This window comes from Bubalus bubalis, chromosome 17 (assembly GCF_019923935.1).
Source record: "Bubalus bubalis isolate 160015118507 breed Murrah chromosome 17, NDDB_SH_1, whole genome shotgun sequence".
Taxonomy (NCBI): Eukaryota; Metazoa; Chordata; class Mammalia; order Artiodactyla; family Bovidae; genus Bubalus; species Bubalus bubalis.
Window position 1 is genome coordinate 36,296,256 of NC_059173.1, and position 11,142 is coordinate 36,307,397.

Here is an 11,142-nt window from a genome sequence, read left to right on the forward strand (position 1 = left end):
TTCTGGAATATGGACAAGCTTGGTTTTATATACTATATGAATTTGACTTTGACTAGTTTGTTACATATTGTCGAATATATGTAAGTAGAAGGCTAATGTTCCCCATTTTTAACATTTCAAAACTTAAAATCTTAAAATGAAAACAGCTCTATTTTTTCAAGCTTATAACAACTACTTTTAAAGCTTTATAAAAAGTATCTTAAGGTAGAGTCATTGAAGTGTTAAGGAACAGACTTTATGCATCCTACACATCTGTAATGATAGTACTGCTTTGATAATTCATTCTCAAAAATATCAAATGACTAGTAGGTTTTTATCTTGAGAATCTTAGAGATCAGATATATTTCTTTATTGACTTAATTTTGCCTAGCAAAATGATTCAGTCCACCACATGCCGAATTTTCCCCAGATTAGCAAATATATTCCAGTTTAAATGAATAAACTTGCAAGCAATACATTCAAAGGTCAACAAAACATTTTTTTTTCCTTAAAGTTCTAGAAAGGACAAAATTAACCAGCAAAAAGTACATTGAAGTTGTAACTATGTACTTGATTTGCAAATCAGTTTTGAAACACACACATCAGTTTAGGCCTTAGATATACTTGATGGTGACATGATTTCCTGACACTGGTAGTACTACCAATGTGTTTTGGGAGACAATCCTCCAAGAACCCATAATAGTTTTGCAAATCTTATGGATAGAGACACTGACTGCCATTTGCTTTATGATCTATTCAAGGATGTTTGAACAGCAAGAAGCTCTGTAACACAAAGATAACGTTCCCTTCCAGAGCAAACAGCAAGTGTATGGAAAGCCTTAGAAGACAGAGTTTGTATCTCCAATTTGAGCAAAGGGAAGGACTATGGACTGTTCGGTATCCTAAAGATAACTTCTTCCTTTGTTGCAATGAATAGGAAGAATTATGGTCCATATGGTGTCCTTAACTCACAGATCTTCTACATCATATGGTGTGTGCTGCTATAAACTGGCTCTCTGGAAACCGAACTCCAGGCACTAGCTCAATTAAGGGTAGAATTTCATTTCTCAGGAAAAAAAAATTTAATGTTCTTCTTTTTCAAACATTACTTTTTGATGAAAAAAATCAGATTTGCATTTATCTAATAATTAAGAATATTGAGCATTTTTCATGAGTCTTTTGGCCATCTGTATATCTTCTTTGGAGAAATGTCTATTTAGATCTTCTGCCCATTTTTTATTTCATTTTTTATATTGATCTGTAAGAGCTATTTCTATACTGTGGAGATTAATTACTTGTCAGCCACATTATTTGCAAATATTTTCTCCCATTCTGTAGGTTTTTTGTTTTATTTGTTTACTTTGCTATGCAAAAGCTTTTAAGTTTAATTAGGTCCAATTTGTTCATTTTTGTTTTTATTGCCATTACTCTCTGAGACAAATTCTTAAAAATATTGCTGTGATTAATGTCAAAGAGCATCCTATATATGTTTCCTTGAGTTTTATAGTATCTGGTCTTACATCTAGGTCTTTAATACATTTATTTTTGTGTGTATGGTATTAGAGATGTTCTAACTACATCCTTTTACATATAGCTGCCAAGTTTTCTCAGCACCACTTGTTGCAGGGACTGTCTTTTCTCTATTGTATATTCTTGCCTCCTTTGTGTAGATTAATTGACCATAGGTGTGTGGGTTTTTCTCTCAGCATTATGTCCTGCTACATTGATGTATATTTCTGTTTTTGTGCCAGTGCCATTCTGTTATGATTACTATGGCTTTGCAGTATAGTTTAAAGTCAGGGAGCATGACAACTCCAACTCTGCTCTACTTTTCTCGAGATTACTTTGGCTATTCCAGGTCTTTGTGTTTCTACACAGATTTTAAAAATTTTTGCTCAAGCTTTGAGAAAAGACAAGAAATGCAGATCAACACTATAATCAGGTATCACTTCACATTGGTCAGAATGGCCATCATAAAAATTCTACAAATAATAAGCAATAGACAGGTTGAAGAGAAAATAGGAACATTCCTACACTGTTGGTGGGGATGTAAATTACTACAGCCACTATGGAGAACTTCATGGAAGTTCCTTAATAAAACTAATAAAATCATATGATCCTGCAATCCCACTCCTGGGCATGTATCTAGAGAGAATCGTAATTTGAAAAAATGCATACACCCCAATGTTCAAGTAGCGCTATTTACATAACCAAGACATGGAAGTAACTTAAATGTATAATGACAGATGAATGGATACATAAGATGTGGTACACAAGAGAACATTACTCAGCCCAAAAACAGAATGAAATACTGTCATTTGCAGCAACATGGATGAACCTAGAGATTATCGTAATAAGTGAAGTAAGCCAGACAGAGGAATAAATATCATATGATATTGCTTATATGTGGAGTATAGAAAACAAATGATACAAATAAACTTATATGTAAAAATGAAATAGACACACATACACAGAAAACAAACTTATGGTTACCAATGGGGAAAGGAGAGGACAGATAATTGAGGAGTTTGAAATTAAAATAGATGCACTAATATATATATATATATATAAGGGCCTATTATATAGCACAGGGAGCTATACTCAATATTTCACAATAACTTATAAGAGAAAATAATATTAAAAAATGTATCTATATGTGTGAATAACTGAATCATTTTGCTGTGCATCTGAAACTAACACAAATTTTCAAATCAATTATACTTCAATGAATTAAAATGTATTACTAATACATTTTAATACATTTGAAATGTATTAACATTATTCAATCATTAAGATATATATGTAATAAATATATTGATATATTCATTAATATATTCCTTAACATTTACTTAATTAATGACCATAATGTCTTCACTTCCTGCTTCATGACTATTTTTCCTATTAGATAATGGTCCAGATTGCTTCTTGACCTTTGAAAAATACATTAACATTTTAAAGGGTCTTCCCTTGAATATGCTGGAAGCAGCCAGATATTTCAGATGGAATGGCACAATTTTTCATCAGCCAGGAAATAATGCTCCTGGGTTTGCCTGAAGGTTTCTATCCTCTCAGCAGTCATGGTTTTGATGTGCTATTTAATTTTTTTCTCCTTCCCTAGAGTTCTCTCTTGCCACTCTTCATGAATCCACATCTATCATTCTTTTAATACTAAAAGTAAAACATAACCTCCTGTAAATGACTTCTTTGAATTATATTGTACTGCTATGCATAGCAACACTTTCTGGACTTATTAAATTATACAAATACTTTCCCCTATTTGCACTAGTAACTAGTTTCATAGACAAACATTTTGATTTTGTAAGTAAAGGAATCGTGATGCAATTTTGATTTGCTCTGTACTATAAATCTGGACATCTCATTCTCTGGCCACAAAAAGTTATAAGCATTTTAAGATTTTTCAGTGGTCCCACTAGGTATACTCAAAGGGCACTTCTTACTGTCCTCATAATCTTCCCTCAAGCCTGGCTTTGATAATCAGTATCAGCAAACAGTGTAGCAGTGTGATCAGTGCTGTAAGTAAGAAAAAGGAAGGAAGATAACATACTGAATCTAAAGAATTTTACAGTGAACTGATAGGGTATATGACGATATGCTGAAATAATAGTACATGCATATTATAGGATTGTGACTACAACAGGGCAGGCCTCCCAGGTGGCACAGTGGTAAAGAATCCACCTGCCAATGCAGGAGATGCAAGACTCCTGGGTTCAATCCCTGGGTCAGAAAGATCCTCCGGAGTTGGAACTGGCAACCCATTCCAGTATTCTTGCCTGGAAAATTAGATGGACAGAGCAGCCAAACAGGCTACAGTCCATGGGGTCAAAAAGAGTCAACACAGCTGAGTGATTGAGCATGCATGCACAACTACAACAGAAGGTTTCATTGTGATAGGAAATCATCAGTTCAGTTCAGTTCAGTCATTCAGTTATGTCCAACTCTGTGAACCCATGGACTGAAGCACATCAGGCCTCCCTATCCATCACTAACTCCTGGAGTTTATTCAAACTCATGTCCATTCAGTCGGTGATGCCCATCCAAGCACATCATCCTCCATCATCCCCTTCTTCTCTCTCCCTCAGTATCTTCCCCATCATCAAGGTCTTTTCAAATGAGTCAGTTCTTCGCAGCAGGTGGCCAAAGTATTGGAGTTTCAGCTTCAGCATCAGCCTTTCCAATGAATATTCAGGATGATTTCCTTTAGGATGGACTGGTTGTATTTCTGTGCAGTCCAAGGGACTCTCAAGAGTCTTCTCTTACACCACAGTTCAAAAGCATCAGTTCTTCAGTGCTCAGCTTTCTTTATAGTCCAACTCTCACATCCATGCATGACTACTGGAAAAACCATAGCTTTGACTACATGGAACTTTGTTGGCAAAGTTATGTGTCTGCTTTTTAGTATGTTGTCTAGGTTGATCATAGCTTTTCTTCCAAGGAGCCAGTGTCTTTTAATAGGAAATTATGAGCCAGAAGAATACAGAAAGAAGAAAGAAATATTGGATGAAAGAGAAGACAAAAAGCCTTGGAATAGAAATGAAAAAAGAAACCAAGGTAGTAAAGGAAAAAGTGTACAGGATTTTTTGTTAGATGATAAGAGTTTACATTCTAGTTCTCTAGGACAGACAATGATAATTCCAAAATATCAGACATCTCCCAAATCTCAGTGGTTTAAAACAGAAGACCTTCCCCTCATTTCTCATTTCAAGACAATCACTAATTGCCAGGGAGTTTTCGTCATCCTAGTTGATTTAGACACTTGGCATGATTAAGCAGGCACTCCCTTGAACAGATGCAGTTTGACATGCTAGGAGAAAAAAAGATAATTCAGGGAGGTTTTACGATTGGGATCAAATGTTCAGCCCAGAGGCATTCCATGGTGCTTCTTAACAACTTACTAGCCAGAACTAGACACATAGTCACTTTAAGCACAAAGGGACTAACGTGATCAGAATGCAGGGAGAATAGGAAATACATGGCACACAGGATAAATTAACACAAAAGTACTCACTGTAGAATGGTTATTAAAATATACAGGCTTTATATTAAATCCTAATCCTGTTTCCCAACATTTTAAGTGTGTTGTATTAAACAACTACTAAACACTTGTGAAGCCTAGTTTTCTCTTCTATCAAACAGTAATAAAACCACTTACAACATGAGAATCTTCATATAATTAAACCAATGTACAGAATAAAGCTAACAGAGTACCTAGTATACAGTAAATGCCCTGTGATACTAAGTTCTGTGTGACCTGCTCTGAGTATATCAATTCTGGAGATGGCTCAAAGTATGGAAAACTTCAGGGAATTTTCTCACAAATGCTCATAGTAACCAACAGCTACTGTGTGTGACCTGTGTAAGTATATGCACAATCATGTCTGATTCTGAGACCCCCATGGACTGTGTAGCCCACCAGGCTCCTATGTCCAAGTGATTTTTCTAGGCAAGAAAAATGGAGTGGGTTACCATTTCCTGGGTGAAGCACAAACTGGAATCAGGATTGCCAGAAGAAATATCAATAACCTCAGATATGTAGATGACACCAAGCTTATGGCAGAAAGCAAAGAACTAAAGAACCTCTTGATGAAAGTGAAAGAGGAGAGTGAAAAAGCTGGCTTAAAACTCAACATTCAGAAAACTAAGATCTTGGCATCCAGTCCCATCACTTCATGGCAAATAGATGGGGAAACAGTGGTAACAGTGACAGACTCTATTTTTTTGAGCTCCAAAATCACTGCAGATGGTGACTGCAGTCATGAAATTAAAAAGCACTTGCTCCTTGGAAGAAAAGTTATGACCAACCTGTACAGCATATTAAAAAGCAGAGACATTACTTTGCCAACAAAACTCCATCTAGTCAAAGTTATAATTTTTCCAGTAGTCATGTATGGATGCAAGAGTTTTACTATAAAGAAAACTGAGCGCCGGTGAATGGATGCTTTTGAACTGTGGAGTTGGAGAAGATTCTTGAGAGTACCTTGGACTGCAAGGAGATCCAACCAATCCATCATAAAAGAAATTAGTCCTGAATATTCATTAGAAGGAATAATGCTGAAGCTGAAACTCCAATACTTTGGTCACCTGATGTGAAGAACTGACTCATTTGAAAAGACCCTGATGCTGGGAAAGATATTGAGGGCGAGAGGAGAAGGGGACAACGGAGGATGAGATGTTTGGATAGCATCACCAACTCAATGGATGTGAGTTTGAGTAAGCTCCGGGAGTCGGTAATGGACAGGGAAGACTGGGTTTATAAAGAGTCGGACACGAATGAGTGACTGAACTGAACCTTTTCCTGCTTCAGAGATCTTTCCAACCCTGTGCATTGGTATGTGAATTCTTTATTGCTGAGCCACCTGGGAGCCCCCTATAGTAACTACTATGCTCAAAACCAGTGACAGACCAGCAGTTAGGGTGGTGACTATTGCTTCCGAGTGGGTCTTCATTGGGAGATTTACCTAAACTAAAGCTACAGCAACATTTGTATTGCTAAGTCACTTCAGTCTTATCCAACTTTATGCTATCCTATTAGGAGAAGACATTCATTTCAGTCTAGCCAAGAAAACATACATGGAAACACTGTGATTGTGCTTTATGGAAGGGGAGAAGGAACAACACGAAAGGACAGTAGATGTTTCTCCTTGAAGCCCCTGTCACTTTGCTTTACCAGCATTACCATCTTTATTCTTTCTGATCCTTCTTCCCCATCTGTGTTTTACCTATGCTTTTATGGGCTTCTTACTAATCTCATTTTTCTGTCTGATCCTCTCTCTTTCCCTTGAGAAAGTTACTTTTCCTCTCAGGTTTTAATAATGTCATTTGGATAAGCAGGAAAAATATTCCCTGTATCCAAGGGTTATTGTGGAATTAAATTGCAACAATTAATGTATATGAAAGTATGTAGCACAATATAGATATACAATATTTACTTCAAAATAATAATAAAAGAAGAGTACTATTTGGATTTGCATTTTGTAATTGTGTTTTACAATTTTGTATTGCTAATGAATTCCATATCCTCAAGTTCAATAAATGCTTGTTGGGTAAGCACACTGGATGAAATGCAGCATCAGCCCCCTTAGATACATATTATGGACTTTAATTAAAATTTCTATAAGTATATGTTACTCATTTTTATCTTGAGACACAGAATATATACTTGCCATCACATGTGTGTATACAGAGTTATAAATGATACAACTATGTACATATATGTTATACCTATACTACACTACAGTATGTATGGTCTTCCCTAGTGGCTCAGATAGTTAAGAATCTGCCTGCAACGCAGGAGACCTGGGTTGATCCATTGGTTGGGAAGATCCCCTGGAGAAGAGAATGGCAATCCACTCCAATTTTCTTGCCTGGCGAATTTCATGGACAGAGGAAGCTGGTGGGCTACTGTCCGAGGGGTCACAAAGAGTCAGACAGGACTCAATGACTAACATTTTCACTTTCACTGTGTAATCTGACAAGTAAATCACACATTTCAGTTTTTGCTCCCAAAAGGGGACTCATTATACAATTGACACACAAATATTTGAGAAAATTCTATTCTCTACATACATTTGTTCAGACTCAAAGAACTGACACCTCTCTGGGGAAAATGTGGAAAGTGGCTAATCAAACCTCAAAATCTAGTGTATTTATTATATATTTTAGTGTTTTGTAGTTAGCAACTAATATTTATGCTAGTGAGACCTATCCAAATAGAAAATCTCCTTATGCATTCCCTAAGTCTTACAGATTTATAGATGTTTATAGTCTATTTTATTTAAATAAAACTATGCAAGTTAAAAATAACAAATGTGAGGAAATAAATTTATACAATGCTATTAAATAATATATTTTAAAAATTTTTATTAAGTATAGCCTAGTTGATTTTACTCTAGCAAAAATGATAGAAAAGGAAATTATTTTTAATGTATTATTAATTATAATTATACACATATATATCATCTTGATTTAAGCCTTATTCTAGTTAGTGATGGAATCGTTCACTATAAATATATTTGTTTCTTTTTAGCGTCCTAGGTGCTGTGCTATAGCAAGATGAATAGTGTGTGTTTACTCACTATGTTGTATCCAACTCTTTTGGGACCTCATGGACTGTAGCCCGCCAGGCTCCTCTGTCCATGAGATACTGAAGTGGGTTGCCATTTCCTTCTCCAGAGGATCTACCAGACCCAGGGATCAAACTCCCATCTACAAGGCAGGTGGAGTCTTTACCTCTGAGTCACCAGGGAAGCCAAAGATGAATAGTAGCTTACATCATAATGGAAAAAAGATCCAGCAAACTAATAAATAAGTGAAATACATATTTTGACAAATAATGGTATTCTAGAGTGAACATTAACAGGGGATCAAGGGAATGTCTATGTTTGTTCTATTTTCAGTTATGGTTTGGGAAAACCTCTCCAATAAAGCAGCATGTGAGCCTAATTGGAGTGGAAAGAAGTGAGAGAAAGACAATCAGGTATTCTTTGGATTCAAATAGTGACTAATTCAAAAATAAATAAATGCTCTAATGAGATTAGTCTTCAAGCTCTTGGAGAAGGAAAAGTACATCCCAGTGGTTGGATTGGGGTTGATAATGAGGGGAAAGTATCTGCCAGGGTTTTGCAGGAACTTACAGAACTCAGGGAGCTTAATTCCTACCAGATACACACTTTCACACAGAGTCACAGAACTATTTTTATAGCTTAACGTCACCTCTGTCTCAAGTCATTTGAAATTTAAGTATTGTCATAACGTTCTCTGCCTCTCTGCTCCTAAATACCAGCAGTCATGTACTATTTCTAAATATGTAGAGGTAAGGATTCACAGAGAAGGAAAAGATTGGGAGGTGACTTTGATAATTTTGGGTGAGTATTAGTGTTTCCAAAACTGGTTTAACTCATTGTGTTGTTTCATTTCTTTAAAGGTTTCTTAAATTATACAGCAATGCATGGTAAGTGATTTATCTGAAATGTCCAAATTTAATTCAAAATTATTTATAAATTATACACAACAATCTGTGATGTTACATTTAACAGAGGAACAATCAAAACTTTTAGTCAGGCATCTACCTGCTATTTTTCTGCCATCGATTCAATTACATAGTATCTACTAGGTAGTAATAAAGTAGTAATAAAAAGATTAGACAGGCGCAGTTCTAGACCTCAAGACACATAACATAGGGGAGTCACACAGTATGGAATAAATATTCACTGGGTCTGTAATAGTATGAATCGGTATGTTGAATTAATAATATGCTTTCAGAGCATTCATAAAGGAATTATTATATCTAAGTTTGGAGCTGGGACAAAACTTATTGTTAGTCCATGAAGTAGGGGAAATGAATGATAATAGAAAAATAGTGGGATAAGGCCAATTCTCCAATTGTACTTATATAGAATGAACATTTTAATAGCTTATTTACTTTTACATGCAACTGAACTTCTATAACATTTTTTTACTTTGAAGTATAGTTTATATTCTACTTATTTTCTCTTATGCCTGTCATATCTATTCTGCATGCTATACCTTAGCTTGTTGAAACATTTAATAAATGTATGTGTTCCAAAAATTCCTTAACATTCTAAGAATTTTTTTATTTCTTATCTACAGAATGAAAATAGATACACTTTCATAAGTTTGGTTTGAAGATTAAATAAAACAATAAATTTAACATCTTAGCCTAATGTCTGGCACATAAAAATCGCAGAAAAGGTTAGTGATTTTGTCACAATCCTATACTGTTATGAAAGAATTTCAGCAAAAATATATGCAAGGTAAGGGCTACTATCATTTAGTGACTATAAAGGAGAAAATCAAAATAGTTATGTTTGTTTATTTCAAGTGATTTTTAAAAGACAAGTAGCATAAGAAATCTTAAAATGTATATGTTCTTTTCAATTTCAGCATTTTTGTCTTTTTTCCACTCTCTAGGAAAACCAAAATGTACTATAAAGTTTTATTTGATTGAATAAAATGTGGTTTAAGTATTTTACTTGCAGTATCATGATGTGTTATTCAAAGCACTAGCTTAATTTTTTGTAAGTATGTAATCTATGGAATTTATAAAAATCCTAATGTCAACTTATTTAATTCTTGAAAATATTTAACATCAGTAAATGAAGTATTTCCCATTAGACAACCTGAAATTATTATGATTTTTGTGAAATTAAAATGTCTAATGATTTTTAAAAAGAACAAAAGCTTTGCCAAACTATATGTCTCTAGATTGTATAGGCATCTTTTTTTGTTTATCTTAATGGCAAATTCAAGAACATAACACTTTTGGTTTAGTTTGAAGTTATAAACTTAAAATTAATATGGAAATAACAGAAATTATCTGGATGATTAGGTCTTGACATACTTACTTTTATAAGTCCTATCCTATTTCTTCATGTGAAATTTTAATGACACATTTTTTAAATAGTCCATCTCTATACTTTGTCAAAAGCAATCCCTCAAATTGTGTTTCTAAAAGGCTTTTTTATATAAATATAAATTATACTCTGAAAGTATATTCTGCAATAAGTGCTCCTAGGTGAGTAGTAAACCAGAGAACAAACAGTTTAGTTCATTATGAGCAAGTCTAGAATGGTAAGGTACCTTGTGTCGCAATCTTATTAGAGGTTGGTAGGATTTAAGGCCATATCCTGCTTCTTTGGTTGGCCTTCCTTCAGACTCCAGAAAAATGAATCCAAGAATCAAAACAGCTGACCAGCACTTAAACATCCTTATTGCTTTTCACCTGTGAAAATTAACATTGCAAATAATCAGAAAACACATTCTAAATTGAAGAAATATATCAAAAATATTCAATAACAAATATAATTCTCCATAGAATTAATCAAAACTCAGCAGCAGTTGCCAACTGAATCCATAATAGGTAAGCATCTTCAAATAAAGATTATAATTCTTCTTGATATAAGAAATACTGTTTTTTTCACACATACAGCTTTATATAACATTGAATTAGTAGAAATTTAGGGGCCAATAAAAATATTGAGGTAAAATAAACACAAGCTGAAAGAAATTTTTTTTCAAAAGAGAGAAAACATTAAACCATGATTAATTTTCTAATCATCCATACAAGATACATTTATCAACACATGTATAAATCTCAAAGTTCTCTTTGAGTATGTCTGATGAAAA

General features: G+C 34.3%; 1 protein-coding gene across 1 annotated transcript in view; it reads right to left on the minus strand.

Moving 5' to 3' along the window:
* Positions 1-10,759, minus strand: part of FSTL5 (follistatin like 5) — an 880,400-nt gene extending 869,641 nt beyond the window's left edge. Inside the window, exon 1 of the mRNA XM_045163154.1 lies at positions 10,597-10,759. Within this exon, the coding sequence (XP_045019089.1) occupies positions 10,597-10,722 (126 nt within the window). The 5' untranslated portion in view covers positions 10,723-10,759. The remainder of the gene's footprint in view (positions 1-10,596) is intronic.
* Positions 10,760-11,142: the final 383 nt, after the last annotated feature.